General features: G+C 38.1%; 1 protein-coding gene across 2 annotated transcripts in view; it reads right to left on the bottom strand.

Moving 5' to 3' along the window:
- LOC123755217 (integrin alpha-4) overlaps positions 1-16600 on the bottom strand; it is a 194279-nt gene that overhangs the window by 142792 nt on the left and 34887 nt on the right. For both annotated transcript variants that reach the window (XM_069327620.1, XM_069327619.1), the window contains exon 8: positions 9078-9218. In XM_069327620.1, the coding sequence (XP_069183721.1) occupies positions 9078-9218 (141 nt within the window). The remainder of the gene's footprint in view (positions 1-9077; positions 9219-16600) is intronic.

Raw genomic sequence — 16600 nt, 5'->3', positions numbered from 1 at the left:
GCCATTTATAAAACCATGTTGCGACTCAATTATTAATTTATGTTTTTCAAGATGAAGACGAATTTTATTTGCTATTATAGATTCGAGTAACTTTCCCACAATAGACGTTAGGCTAATTGGTCGATAGTTAGATGCAAGTGATCTATCTCCTTTCTTAAAAACTGGTATCACATTAGCAACTTTCCAAAACTCTGGCACTCTGCCTGACTCTATTGATTTATTAAATATGGTTGACAGTGGGTCACAAAGCTCCTCTTTGCATTCTTTAAGCACCCTGGCAAACACTTCATCCGGCCCTGGGGATTTGTTTGGTTTGAGTTTTACTATTTGTTTAAGAACATCCTCCCTGGTAACTGCAAAACTCGTCAACCTGTCCTCGTCCCCACCCACATAGACTTGTTCGGCTGAAGGCACATTGTTAAGTTCCTCTTTAGTAAATACAGATACAAAATATTTATTAAAAATACTACTTTATCTCTTCATCACTATCTGTTATTTGACCTGTCTCAGTTTTAATGGACCTATCCTTTCCCTAGTCTTAGTACGATATAACTGAAAAAACCCTTTAGGATTTGTCTTTGCTTGCCCTGCTATGCGAACTTCATAGTTTCTTTTTGCTTTCCTTATCTCTTTTTTAACATTTCTAACCAGTTGTACGAATTCCTGTTCTAAAGTGGCCTCCCCATTTTTAATCCTTTTATACCAAGCTCTCTTTTTACCTATAAGGTTCTTCAAATTCTTTGTTATCCACTTTGGGTCATTAGTATTCGATCTATTCAATTTATATGGTATACTACGTTCCTGTGCTTTGTTTAGAATATTCTTAAATAAGTTATATATTGAATCCACATCGAAATCCCCATTTAAGTCGCCTATCGCTGGGTTCATGTCTCGCTCCAAGACCGGCCCACACCCCATACTAAAGACTTTCCAATCAATTTGACTCAAAAAAATTCTTAGGCTATTAAAATCAGCTTTACGAAAATCTGACACTTTAACAGAATTTTCTCCTACAGGTCTCTTCCATTCTATGCTAAATCTGATTTCTTTGTGATCACTGTTCCCTAGCTCACTCCCTATTTCGATGTCATTAATTTGTGTTTCCTTGTTAGTTAACATTAAATCTAAAACATTATTTTCCCTTGTTGGTTCCTTAATGTGTTGCGTAAGAAAGCAATCGTCAATTAATTCTAGAAAATCTTCTGCTTCACTATTCCCTGTTTTGTTCAACCAGTTTATTCCACTAAAATTAAAGTCACCCATGACATAAATACTGTTAGATCTAGATGCTCTAGATATTTCATCCCATAGATGCTTTGCTTCCATTCTGTCTAAATTTGGTAGCCTATATATAACTCCTATTATAATATTATTAGCTTTTACGTTTAATTCTATCCAAATAGTTTCTGTGTGTGGCTCAGTTTTGATTCCCTCTTTGAGACTACATTTCAAATTGTCCCTAACATATATGGCTACTCCACCTCCTCGTCTAATATATCTATCTGTGTGAAATAGTTTAAATCCATTTATTTGATATTCAGCTAATAGTTCTCTATTTTCTACATTCATCCACGTTTCGGTAAGTGCAATAATATCTATTTTTTCTGTGCAGACAAGAGCATTTAATTCGTTAATTTTATTCATTAGACTTCTACTGTTAGTGTAATATACCCTAAGTGAATTGTTATTTTGAGGCCCTTCTCTTTCCCTGATCATTTTGCCAATTCCTTTCTCCCACAAACACATACTTTTATTACCTCCTTCCTCCAAATCAATTCCCATACCTCTATCTACTAACAGTTTAAACCCAAACAAACACCTCTAACCACTTCTTCCAACGAGTTCGCAACAGCAACAACCCCAGCCCTCGATAGATGCACCCCATCACGAGCATACATTTCATTTCTTCCATAGAAGTGTTCCCAGTTGTCTATGAAAGATATTGCATTTGATTTGCAATATCTTTCCAGCCGGCAATTGACACCAATTGCCCTCGACATCCATTCATTTCCCACTCCCTTTCTTGGAAGAATGCCACATATGATCGGGATTCCTCCCTTGCTCCTAACTAATTCAATGGCTGTCCTGAATCTCTGTATTAGTTCCTCACTCCTAACTCGCCCAACATCATTACCCCCTGCACTAATACAAATAATGGGTTTGTTCCCATTTCCTGTCATAATATCATTCATGTTTTCAACAATATCACCAATTCCAGCTCCCGGATAGCAAACCCTTAAACTGTTCCCCCTATCTCTGGCACAAAACGTTCTGTCTAAATACCTCACCTGGGAATCTCCCACAACCAAAATTCGCTTCGGTACCGCCCTAACTTTTTGAGCACCCTGAGGGGCCTGCGCTCCGCCGTTCCTCGCTGCAGGCACACTACAGCACTCGTCCTCCAACACGGCAAATGAATTTGCCGTCCTTAGGGCATCTGTAGGTGGCCTTGTCAAGGTCTTCTTAAGACCCCTGTCTTTCACTACTCTCCACGATGAGGTCTCGTCAACACTGGTCTCCTCCTTCGTTTCCTCTCGAAGTCTCAGCCGTCGTACCTCCTCCCGCAGGGAATCCATCTCTGCTCTCAGAGCTCCAACCAAACTCACCAAATCATTAACTAATCCTTCCATTATTGCAATAATAATGTTACTCCAGAGCTCCAGCTAACACAACCTCTCACTGTGACAGCACCTAACTGACTGCTAAAACCTCTATCATGTAAACCTCTATCACTATTACTTGTAAACCTCTATCATGTCACCCCTAACTCTTCGCCTTTCCAGTGAATGTAACTTAAGCTTTGTTAATCTTTCTTAATATGAAAGATTTCTAATTTGGGGAATTAACTTAGTCATCCTACGTTGGACACGTTCAAGTTAATTTATATCCATTCTATAATACGGCGACCAAAACTGAACTGCATAATGTAAATGGGGCCTAACCAGAGCAAGATATAGCTTAAGAACCACACCGGGAGTCTTGTTACTAACGCTTCGATTAATAAATCCCAGTGTCCTCTTCGCCTTATTACGAACATTCATGCATTGATCCTTTTGTTTTAAATTCTTACTAATCATAACTCCCAGATCCCTTTCGCAATCCGACTTCACAATCTCAACACCATCTTGCTCGTATCTTGTAACTCTATCATCATTACCTAGCCTCAGAACTTTACATTTATCAGCATTAAACTGCATTTGCCAATCCTTTGACCATTTCAAAACCCTATCTAGATCAACTTGAAGTGATAGTGAGTCCTCCGAATTAATTTCCCTACCGATTTTAGTTTCATCGGCAAATTTGCAAATGTTGCTACTCAGACCTGAATCTAAATCATTTATATATATTATAAACAACAGAGGTGCCAGGACAGAGCCCTGAGGTACTCCACTAACAACATTATCCCACTCTGACTTAACCCCATTTATACTAACTCTCTGTTTCCTTTGGAATAGCCATGCCCTAATCCAAGTTAATATAGCACCCCAATACCATGAGCTTCTATTTTTTTAATTAGTCTTTCATGTGGCACTATATCAAAAGCTTTGCTAAAGTCAAGGTACACAACATCACAATCTTTACCACTATCAACTGTCTCAACTATGCTGGAATAAAAAGTTAGCAAATTTGTTAAACATGAACGGCCATTTGTAAAACCATGTTGCGACTCATTTATTAATTTATGTTTTTCAAGATGGAGACGAATTGTATTTGCAATTATTGATTCAAGTAACTTTCCCACAATAGACGTTAGGCTAATTGGCCGATAGTTTGACACAAGTGATCTATCTCCTTTCTTAAAAATTGGTACCACATTAGCTACCTTCCATGACTCTTGCACTCTTCCTGACTCTATTGATTTATTAAATATGGTAGACAGTGGCTCGGAAAGCTCCTCTTTGCATTCTTTAAGCACCCTGGCAAACACTTCATCCGGCCCTAGGGATTTGTTTGGTTTTAGTTTTTCTAATTGTTTAATTACATCCTCCCTGGTAACTGCTAAAGTAGTCAACCTGTCCTCATCCCCACCCACATAGACTTGTTCGGCTGAAGGCATATTGTTAAGTTCTTCTTTAGTAAATACAGATATAAAATATTTGTTAAAAATACTACTCATCTCCTTGTCATTATCTGTTATTTGACCTGTCTCAGATTTTAATGGACCTATCCTTTCCCTAGTCTTAGTTCGATATAACTGAAAAAAACCTTTAGGATTTGACTTTGCTTGCTCTGCTATGCGAACTTCATAGTTTCTTTTTGCTTTCCTAATCTCATTTTTAACATTTCTAACCAGTTGTATGAATTCCTGTTCTAAACTGACTTCCCCATTCTTAATCCTTTTGTACCAAGCTCTCTTTTTACCTATAAGGTTCTTTAAATTATTTGTTATCCACTTTGGGTCATTAGTATTCGATCTATTCAATTTGTATGGTATACTACGTTCCTGTGCTTTGTTTAGAATATTCTTAAATAAGTTATATATTAAATCCACATCGAAATCCCCTTTTACGTCACCTATCGCTGGGTTCATGTCTCGCTCCAAGACCGGCCCACACCCCATACCCAAGACTTTCCAATCTATTTGACCCAAAAAAATTCTAAGGCTATTAAAATCAGCTTTTCGAAAATCTGGCATTTTAACAGAATTTTCTCCTACAGGTCTATTCCATTCTATTCTAAATCTGATTACTTTGTGATCACTGTTCCCTAGCTCACTCCCTATTTCGATGTCATTAATTTGTGTTTCCCTGTTAGTTAACACTAAATCTAAAATATTATTTTCCTGTGATGGTTCCTTAATGTGTTGCGTAAGAAAGCAATCGTCAATTAATTCTAGAAAATCTTCTGCTTCACTATTCCCTGTTTTGTTCAACCAGTTTATTCCACTAAAATTAAAGTCACCCATGACATAAATACTGTTAGATCTATGTTCAGCTAATAGTTCTCTATTTTCTACATTCATCCACGTTTCGGTAAGTGCAATAATATCTATTTTTTCTGTGCAGACAAGAGCATTTAATTCATTTATTTTATTTCTTAGACTTCTACTCTTAGTGTAATACGCCCTAAGTGAATTGTTATTTTGAGGCCCTTTTCTTTCCCTGATCATTTTGCCAATTCTTTTCTCCCACGAATGCATACTTTTATTACCTCCTTCCTCCAAATCAATTCCCATAAACATTATTATAAACAACAGAGGTCCCAGGACAGAGCCCTGAGGTACTCCACTTACAACATTTTTCCACTCTGACTTAACCCTATTTATACTAACTCTCTGTTTCCTTTGGAATAGCCATGCGCTAATCCAACTTAATATAGCCCCTCCAATACCATGAGCCTCTATTTTTTTAATCAGTCTTTCATGTGGCACTGTATCAAAAGCTTTTCTAAAGTCAAGGTACACGACATCACAATCCTTACCACTATCAACTGAATCAACTATGCTGGAATAAAAAGATAACAAATTTGTTAAACATGAACGGCCATTTGTAAAACCATGTTGCGACTCATTTATTAATTTGTGTTTTTCAAGATGAAGAAGAATTTTATTTGCAATTATCGATTTGAGTAACTTTCCCACAATAGACGTTAGGCTAATTGGTCGATAGTTTGACGCAAGTGATCTATCGCCTTTCTTAAAAACTGGTATCACATTAGCAGCTTTCCATAACTCTGGCACTCTGCCTGACTCTAGTGATTTATTAAATATGGTAGACAGTGGCTCGGAAAGCTCCTCTTTGCATTCTTTAAGCACCCTGGCAAACACTTCATCCGGCCCTGGGGATTTGTTTGGTTTGAGTTTAACTATTTGTTTAATTACATCCTCCCTGGTAACTGCTAAAGTAGTCAACCTGTCCTCGTCCCCACCCACATAGATTTGTTCGGCTGAAGGCATATTGTTAAGTTCCTCATTAGTAAATACAGATATATAATATTTATTAAAAATACTACTCATCTCTTCATCACTATCTGTTATTTGACCTGTCTCAGTTTTTAATGGACCTATCCTTTCCGTTACACCCAGAGATCACAGTAACGTGATGCATCAAACGAACAAATCAATTTGTTTATCCTTTCCCAAATCTTTGTCCGGTATAACTGGAAAAACCCTTTAGGATTTGTCTTTGCTTGCTCTGTTATGCGAATTTCATAGTTTCTTTTTGCTTTCCTTATCTCTTTTTTTGTATTTCTAACCAGTTGTACGAATTCCTGTTCTAAACTGACTTCCCCATTCATAATCCTTTTGTACCACGCTCTCTTTTTACTTATAAGGTTCTTCAGATCCTTTGTTATCCACTTTGGATCATTAGTATTGGATCTATTCAATTTATATGGTATACTACATTCCTGGGCTTCGTTTAGAATATTTTTAAATAGGTTATATTTTGAATCCACATTGAAAACCCCATTTACGTCACCAATCGCTGGATTCACGTCTAGCTCCAAGACCGGCCCACACCCTACACCACTTCTACTTCACTTTTATGTAAGCACTTCTACTTTGACTTGAGTAGCAACATCTGCAAATTTGCAGATGATACAAAAATCAGTAGGGAAATTAACACGGAAGAAGACTCACTATCACTTCAAGTTGATCTAGATAGGGTTTTGAAATGGTCAAAAGATTGGCAGATGCAGTTTAATGCTGTTAATTGTAAAGTTCTGAGGCTAGGTAATGATGAAAGAATTACAAGATACGAGCTAGATGGTGTTGAGATTGTGAAGTTGGATTGTGAAAGGGATCTGGGAGTTATGATTAGTAAGAATTTAAAACAAAAGGATCAATGCCTGAATGTTCGTAATAAGGCAAATAGGACACTTGGATTTATTAATCGAAGCGTTAGTAACAAGACACCTGGAGTGGTTCTTCAGCTATATCTTGCTCTGGTTAGGCCCCATTTAGATTATGCAGTTAAGTTTTGGTCGCCGTGCTATAGAATGGATATAAATTCACTTGAACGTGTCCAGCATAGGATGACTAAGTTAATTCCCCAAATTAGAATTCTTTCATATGAAGAAAGATTAACAAAGCTTAAATTGCATTCACTGGAAAGGCAAAGAGTTAGGGGTGACATGATAGAGGTTTACAAGTTGTCGGAATCCGACACACACACATAACATAGTATCCCCTTTTTTGTTTTACCTTTAGGAAAGAAAATGGGAGATCCTGTGACGTCATAGACAACACGTATAATTACAATGTTCTAATATTGCTTATACAACAGTCTTGTATTCAAATTTAACAAAAAAGTAATCAACAAGACTGAATATAATTACTAACACCAAAATGTAGCATGATTCCCTTGTTAATGTAGAATTACTTTTGAAGTGGAACCAAGAGTTCAGGGGCGTTGGTAGCCCAGGGCGTCACTTACTGACGCTCCCACTCACACTCAACAATAACAAACGGGGCTCGTGTGTTGCGATACTGGTCACATAGGATAGACCTACTCTGTCCCAAGAAACTACCATAGCAACACCACTAATTCAACTAGAGCACTCCAGTATCCGGCTTACCAAGTATCCTGTATTTGTTTAAATTTGTGTGCACATTTTTAACATTTATTAGATAAGTCGGTTATATGTATGGAAACCCCAAACCACAATGTAAATTGTGATAGGAGCAGCAAGAAGCTGTGCAGAGTGTTGGACCATACACATAATTTACCTAGCTGTTTGCCAACGTTTGTAACCACACGGCCGCCATTACGTGGCACAAAGAGGCACAGGGCCACACCCAAATTGATGCTAAATCTACACAGCCTTAGCAGGCCCCTACAACAGGCTCAGCTAAGCCCTCTTTTGTTATAGTAGTATTAGTATTCATAATTAGTAATTATTACTAGTAGATTAAACCACCATATGTGGTATGATATAATAATAAGGTGAACCACCACATGTGTATAATAATTATAATCAAGGGTAAACAATTGGTAGTTTAAGAAGGAGCCATCTCAAAGTGGTATAAGCTACTAATTGTCCCCCCAACTGTGTGTGAGATAATTTCAGGCAGTTTAAACAAGTACATACAGTTCACTCAATTAATTCTTACTTACTAAGAAAATAAATAAGACAGAACTTTATCTTATTAAAGTCAATTTAAAAAAGAGAATAGCTGCCTGGAGTTTTTCCCCACACAAGTGGATGAATGGACATAACAAAGTGGATATTAATAGGGTATTAAAAGTATCAACACAAGACAGAACGAGAAACAATGGGTATAAATTGGATAAGCTTAGATTTAGGAAAGACTTGGGTAAATACTGGTTCGGTAACAGGGTTGTTGATTTGTGGAACCAATTACCGCGTAACGTGGTGGAGGTGGGGTCCCTCGATTGTTTCAAGCGCGGGTTGGACATGTTTATGAGTGGGATTGGGTGGTTATAGATAGGAGCTGCCTCGTATAGGCCAATAGGCCTTCTGCAGTTACCTTGTTCTTATGCTAGTACTACTACTTCTACTTATGCTATTACTACTACTTCTACTTCTACTTATGCTATTACTACTACTTCTACTTATCCTAGTACTACTGCTTCTACTTCTACTTATGCCATTACTACTACTTCTACTTATGCTATTACTACTACTTCTACTTATGCTATTACTACTACTTCTACTTCTACTTATGCTATTACTACTACTTCTACTTATGCTATTACTACTACTTCTACTTCTACTTATGCTAGTACTACTACTTCTACTTATGCTATTACTACTACTTCTACTTCTACTTATGCTAGTACTACTACTTCTACTTATCCTAGTACTACTGCTTCTACTTCTACTTATGCCATTACTACTACTTCTACTTATGCTATTACTACTACTTCTACTTCTACTTATGCTAGTACTACTACGTCTACTTATCCTAGTACTACTACTTCTACTTGTAACGCTACTCGTAATACTATTAATACTACCGCTATTTCTACTTGCACCACTACTGCTATGTATTTCACTAGTAGTAATACTACTTCAACCACCACTACAAGTTCAACCAATTTTTAAACTACTACAACCCTTACACTTAACAACACTGCTACTGTTAAAAATAATAAAAAGTAGGAATCTCTCACCAAAATATTCCAGTTGTTGGACTTGACTGGACGGAGTGAAGACGTTGGTCTTGGTGAAGAAGATGTTGGACCTCTTACGTCGCTTGTAGCGGGAGTCTATGATGTTCCAGTCACTGTCTTCCTGGACCGTCGTCACCGTTCCTGTAACACAAGGTAGTCTGTCAGTCACTGTCTACCTGGACCGTCGTCACCGTCCCTGTAACACAAGGTAGTCTGTCAGTCACTGTCTACCTGGACCGTCGTCACTGTTCCAGGAACACAAGGTAGTCTCTGTCAAACTCTGTCTTCCTGGAAAGTCCTTTGCTTGCTCTCTATTGACAATTAAACCAATATTTCAGACTTCTTAGAAGTCATTAATTGTCACAATAGGAGCCAATCCTACTTAATTTAAGAGAGGTTTAAGTGGAACTACCCCTATGGGCCAAACTATGACACTCACCATACAATCACACTTCACCATGAAAAGTTACATTAAGATAACCACCAATGTATGGCCTCCAACCTCGGACAGACAAGAAAACACTGACCTTCTCACCTATAGATATAGATTGGATCACCAACACAAGTCAATTTATTTTAGGATTTGTTGTACATGGTTTTGTTTGGACCATAGAGTCTATGAACCAACACATTAAGGAACCAACGCGGGAAAATAATATTTTAGATTTAGTGTTAACTAACAGGGAAATACAAATTAATGACATCGAAATAGGGAGTGAGCTAGGGAACAGTGATCACAAAGAAATCAGATTTAGCATAGAATGGAATAGACCTGTAGGAGAAAATTTTGTTAAAGTGCCAGATTTTCGAAAAGCTGATTTTAATAGCCTAAGAAATTTTTTGGGTCAAATAGATTGGAAAGTCTTGGGTATGGGGTGTGGGCCGGTCTTGGAGCGAAACATGAACCCAGCGAAAGGTGACGTAAAAGGGGATATCGGTAGGGAAATTCATTCAGAGGAGGACTCACTATCACTTCAAGTTGATCTAAATAGGGTTTTAAAATGGTCAAAAGACTGGCAGATGCAGTTTAATGCTAATAAATGTAAATTTTTGAGGCTAGGTAATGATGATAGAGTTACAAGATACGAGCTAAATGGTGTTGAGATTGCGAAGTCGGATTGCGAAAGGGATCTGGGAATTATGATTAGTAAGAATTTAAAACAAAAGGATCAATGCATGAATGTTCGTAATAAGGCAAATAGGACACTGGGATTTATTAATCGAAGCGTTAGTAACAAGACACCTGGTGTGGTTCTTCAGTTATATCTTGCTCTGGTTAGGCCCCATTTAGATTATGCAGTTCAGTTTTGGTCGCCGTACTATAGAATGGATATAAATTCACTTGAACATATCCCGCGTAGGATGACTAAGTTAATTCCCCAAATTAGAAGTCTTTCATATGAAGAAAGATTAATAAAGCTTAAATTGCATTCACTGGAAAGACGAAGAGTTAGGGGTGACATGATAGAAGTTTACAAGTGAATGAATGGACATAACAAAGGGGATATTAATAGGGTATTAAAAGTATCAACTCAAGACAGAACACGAAACAATGGGAATATATTGGATAAGTTTAGATTTAGGAAAGACTTGGGTAAATACTGGTTCGGTAACAGGGTTGTTGATTTGTGGAACCAATTACCGCGTAACGTGGTGGAGGTGGGGTCCCTCGATTGTTTCAAGCGCGGGTTGGACATGTATATGAGTTGGATTGGGTGGTTATAGATAGGAGCTGCCTCGTATGGGCCAATAGGCCTTCTGCAGTTACCTTTGTTGTTATGTTCTTAGTGGGAGGACGGGTTGTCTGGGGAGGACGGCCGCTGCTTTAACCAGCCTAGTGTGAGGACGGGTTGTCTGGGGATGACGGCCGCTGCTTTAGCCAGCCTAGTGTGAGGACGGGTTGTTGCATCTCGCCAGTTTAAAAGCCTGTGACTAGGTTGAGGACTTTTCGACGCCAAGACCTCTAATCAGTCGCTTTACTGGATGAAATTCATCCCTCGAGTTCCAGCTGTCTCAAGAGAAACTTCGGAGAGGACCAACCGGGAACCTTTCCTCCGTCATTTACCCGATCCATCCGCCAAATATGACAGAACTCTACGACCATGGAAGGAACGGCCAAAATATGGACCGTTGGACTACTCAAAGTTCACGTTTTTTTCTACTGTTGGTTTTTTTGGGACCTCTGTTGTTTATAATATATATAAATGATTTAGATTCAGGTTTGAGTAGCAACATTTGCAAATTTGCCGATGATACGAAAATCGGTAGGGAAATTAATTCGGAGGAGGACTCACTATCATTTCAAGTTGATCTAGATAGGGTTTTGAAATGGTCAAAGGATTGGCATATGCAGTTTAATGCTGATAAATGTAAAGTTCTGAGGTTAGGTAATGATGATAGAGTTACAAGATACGAGCTAGATGGTGTTGTGATTGCGAAGTCGGATTGCGAAAGGGATCTGGGAGTTATGATTAGTAAGAATTTAAAACAAAAGGATCAATGCATAAATGTTCGTAATAAGGCAAATCGGACACTTGGATTTATTAATCGCAGCGTTAGTAACAAGACACCTGGTGTGGTTCTCAAGCTATATCTTGCTCTAGTTAGGCCCCATTTAGATTATGCAGTTCAGTTTTGGTCGCCATATTATAGAATGGATATAAATTCACTTGAACGTGTCCAGCGTAGGATGACTAAGTTAATTCCCCAAATTAGAAATCTTTCATATGAAGAAAGATTAACAAAGCTTAAGTTGCATTCACTGGAAAGGCGAAGAGTTAGGGGTGACATGATAGAGGTTTACAAGTGGATGAATGGACATAACCGGGGGGATATTAATAGGGTATTAAAAGTATCAACACAGGACAGAACACGAAACAATGGGTATAAATTGGATAAGTTTAGATTTAGGAAAGACTTGGGTAAATACTGGTTCAGTAACAGGGTTGTTGATTTGTGGAACCAATTGCCGCGTAACATTGTGGAGGTGGGGTCCCTCGATTGTTTCAAGCATGGGTTGGACATGTATATGAGTGGGATTGGGTGGTTATAAATAGGAGCTGCCTCGTATGGGCCAATAGGCCTTCTGCAGTTACCTTTGTTCTTATGTTCTTATGTTCTTATGTACTGGAATCAAAAGGGTAAACAAAACTGAAACATGTACCTATTTGTTGCTAGATGAACAGGCCCATTAGAAGAAAGGAAACATATCTTACCATCACCGTCACGTCCAGGAATCGAACTCGGGATTTCCCGAAGACAACTATACTACGAGACCTCTAAATGAATATTTAATTCCCATTATTTAAGGAGGTTATTAATTAGCTTTAACGCATAAAACTGAATTTCAACGGTCATCAACGGTCGCCAACGGATTCCAACGGATTTTATAAGAATAAGAAAAACTTAAGAATAATGGTGACTGCAGAAGGCTTATTGGCCCATACGAGGCAGCTCCTATCTATAACCACCCAATCCCACTCATAAACGTGTCCAACCCACGCTTGAAACAATCGAGGGACCCCACCTTCACCACGTCACGCGGTAATTGGTTCCATAAATCAACAACCCTGTTACCGAACCAGTATTTACCCAAGTCTTTCCTAAATCTAAACTTATCCAATTTATACACATTGTTTCGTGTTCTGTCTTGTGTTGATACTTTTAATACCCTATTAATATCCCCTTTGTTGTGTCCATTCATCCACTTGTAAACCTCTATCATGTCACCCCTAACTCTTCGCCTTTCCAGTGAATGCAACTTAAGCTTTGTTAATCTTTCTTCATATGAAAAATTTCTAATTTGGGGAATTAACTTAGTCATCCTACGCTGGACACGTTCAAGTGAATTTATATCCATTCTATAGTATAGTGACCAAAACTGAACTGCATAATCTAAATGGGGCCTAACCAGAGCAAGATATAGCTGAAGAACCACACCAGGTGTCTTGTTACTAACGCTTCGATTAATAAATCCCAGTGTCCTATTTGCCTTATTATGAACATTCATGCATTGATTCTTTTGTTTTAAATTCTTACTAATCATAACTCCCAGATCCCTTTTGCAATCCGACTTCGCAATCTCAACACCATCAAGATCGTATCTTGTAACTCTATCATCATAGCCTCAGAACTTTACATTTATCAGCATTAAACTGCATCTGCCAATCTTTTGACCATTTCAAAACCCTATTTAGATAAACTTGAAGTGATAGTGAGTCTTCTTTCGTGTTAATTTCCCTACCGGCTTTTGTATCATCTGTAAATTTGCAGATGTTGCTACTCAAACCTGAATCTAAATCATTTATATATATTACAAACAACAGAGGTCCCAGGACAGAGCCCTGAAGTACTCCACTAACAACATTATCCCACTCTGACTTAACCCCATTTATACTAACTCTCTGTTTCCTTTGGAATAGCCATGCCCTAATCCAACTTAATATAGTACCCCTAATACCATGAGCCTCTATTTTTTTAATCAGTCTTTCATGTGGCACTGTATCAAAAGCTTTGCTAAAGTCAAGGTACACAACATCACAATCCTTACCACTATCAACTGCCTCAACTATGCTGGAATAAAAAGATAGCAAATTTGTTAAACATGAACGGACATTTGTAAAACCTTGTTGCGACTCATTTATTAATTTATGTTTTTCAAGATGAAGACGAATTGTATTTGCAATTATCGATTCAGGTAACTTTCCCACAATAGACGTTAGGCTAATTGGCCGATAGTTTGACGCAGGTGATCTACCTCCTTTCTTGACGCACCGCTCCAGTGCAAGGTAAGTCCACTACGGGCTCACCATAGCCGGTGCTATTTGCCCCGCTCCTGTGCCAGGTAAGTTATGGGCTCACCATTGCCCGTGCTACTTGGAACTTGTTCCGAGTAGCTGAATCTATAACAACAAACAACTCCTTTCTTAAAAATTGGTACCCACAAATCAACACACATTAGTACCCACATTAGCTACCTTCCATGACTCTGGCACTCTGCCTAACTGTATTGACTTATTAAATATGGTAGACAGTGGCTCGGAAAGCTCCTCATTGCATTCTTTAAGCACCCTAGCAAACACTTCATCCGGCCCTGGGGATTTGTTTGGTTTTAGTTTTACTATTTGTTTAAATTACATCCTCCCTGGTAACTGCTAAACTAGTCAACCTGTCCTCGTCCCCACCCACATAGACTTGTTCGGCTGAAGGCATATTGTTAAGTTCTTCTTTAGTAAATACAGATATAAAATATTTATTAAAAATACTACTCATCTCCTCGTCATTATCTGTTATTTGACCTGTCTCATTTTTAATGGACCTATCCTTTCCCTAGTATATTTCATTTTTTTCTATTTTTTCTATATATCGAACCTATTTCAGTTCGATATAACTGAAAAAACTTTAGGATTTGTCTTCGCTTGCTCTGCTATGCGAACTTCATAGTTTCTTTTTACTTTCCAAATCTCTTTTTTAACATTTCTAACCAGTTGTGCGAATTCCTGTTCTAAACTGACTTCGCCATTCTTAATCCTTTTGTACCACGCTCTCTTTTTATCTATAAAGTTCTTCAGATCCTTTGTTATCCACTTTGGATCATTAGTATTCGATCTATTCAATTTATATGGTATACTACGTTCCTGGGCTTTGCTTAGAATATTTTTAAATAGGTTATATTTTGAATCCACATCGAAATCCCCCCTCGCTGGGTTAACGTCTAGCCCACAACCCATCCCCAAGACATTCCAATCTATTTGACCCAAAAAAATTCTTAGGCTATTGAAATCAGCTTTTCGAAAATCAGGCACTTGAACAGAATTTTCTCCTACAGATCTATTTCATTTTATGCTAAATCTGATTTCTTTATGATCACTGTTCTCTAGCTCACTCCCTATTTCTATGTCCTTAATTTGTGTTTCCCTGTTAGTTAACACTAAATCTAAAATATTATTTCCCCGTGTTGGTTCCTTAACGTGTTGCGTAAGAAAGCAATCGTCAATTAATTCTAGAGAATCTTCTGCTTCATTATTCCCTGTTTTGTTCAACCAGTTTATTCCACTAAAATTAAAGTCACCCATGACATAAATACTGTTAGATCTAGATGCTCTAGATATTTCATCCCATAGATGCTTTGTTTCCATTCTGTCTAAATTTGGTGGCCTATATAAAACTCATATTATAATATTATTTGCTTTTTCGTTTATTTCTATCCAAATAGTTTCTGTGTGTGGCTCAGTCTTAATTCCCTCTTTGAGACTACATTTCAAATTGTCCCTAACATATATGGCTACTCCCCCTCCTCGTCTAATATATCTATCTGTGTGAAATAGTTTAAATCCATTTATTTGATATTCAGCTAATAGTTCTCTATTTTCTACATTCATCCACGTTTCGGTAAGTGCAATAATATCTATTTTTTTCTGTGCAGACAAGAACATTCAACTCGTTTATTTTGTTTCTTAGACTTCTACTGTTAGTGTAATATACCCAAAGTAAATTGTTATTTTGAGGCCCTTCTCTTTCCCTGATCATTTTGCCAATTTGTTTCTCCATCAAACACATTTTTATTACCTACTTCCTTCCTATCAATTCTCATACCACTATCTACTAACAGTTTAAACCCAAACAACTGCCTCTAACCACTGGTTCCAACGAGTTCGCAACAGTAACAACCCCAGCCCTCGATAGATGCACTCCATCGCGAGCATACATTTCATTTCTTCCATAGAAGTGTTTCCAGTTGTCTATGAAAGATATTGCATTTGATTTGCAATATCTTTCCAGCCGGCAATTGACACCAAGTGCCCTTGACAACCATTCATTCCCAACGCTCTTTCTTGGAAGAATGCCACATGTGATCGGGATTCCTCCCTTGGTCCTAACTAATTATATGGCTTTGTTAAATTTCTTTATCAGTTCCTCACTCCTAACTCGTCCAACATCATTACCCCTTGAACTAATACAAATAATGGGTTTGTTCCCATTTCCCGTCATAATATGTTTCATGTTGTCAACAATATCTCCAATTCCAGCTCCCAGATAGCAAACCCTTAACCTGTTCCCCCTATCTCTGGCACAAAACGTTCTGTCTAAATACCTCACCTAGGAATCTCCCACAACCAAAATTCACTTATGTACCTCCTTAACTTTCTGAGAACTTTGAGGGGCCTGTGCTTCGTTGCTCTTCGTTTCTTTCAAAGGCTCACCACAGCACTCGTCTTCCAATACGGCAAATGAATTTGACGTCCTTAGGGCGTCTGTAGGCGGCCTTGTCAAGGTCTTCTTAAGACCCCTATCCTTAACGACTTTCCACGACGAGGTCTTGTTAATATTGGTCTCCTCCTTCGTTTCTTCTCGATGTTTCAGCTGTCGTACCTCCTCCCATAGGGAATCCATCTCTGCTCTCAGAGTTCCAACTAGATTCATCAATTCCTTCACTAATCCTTCCATTATTGCTTAATAATGTTACTACAATCGGAGCTCCAGCTAACACAACCTCTTACTGTGACTGCACCTGACAGACTGTT

Source organism: Procambarus clarkii, chromosome 20, assembly GCF_040958095.1.
Source record: "Procambarus clarkii isolate CNS0578487 chromosome 20, FALCON_Pclarkii_2.0, whole genome shotgun sequence".
NCBI lineage: Eukaryota > Metazoa > Arthropoda > Malacostraca > Decapoda > Cambaridae > Procambarus > Procambarus clarkii.
This window is presented reverse-complemented; position numbering and strand designations above follow the sequence as displayed.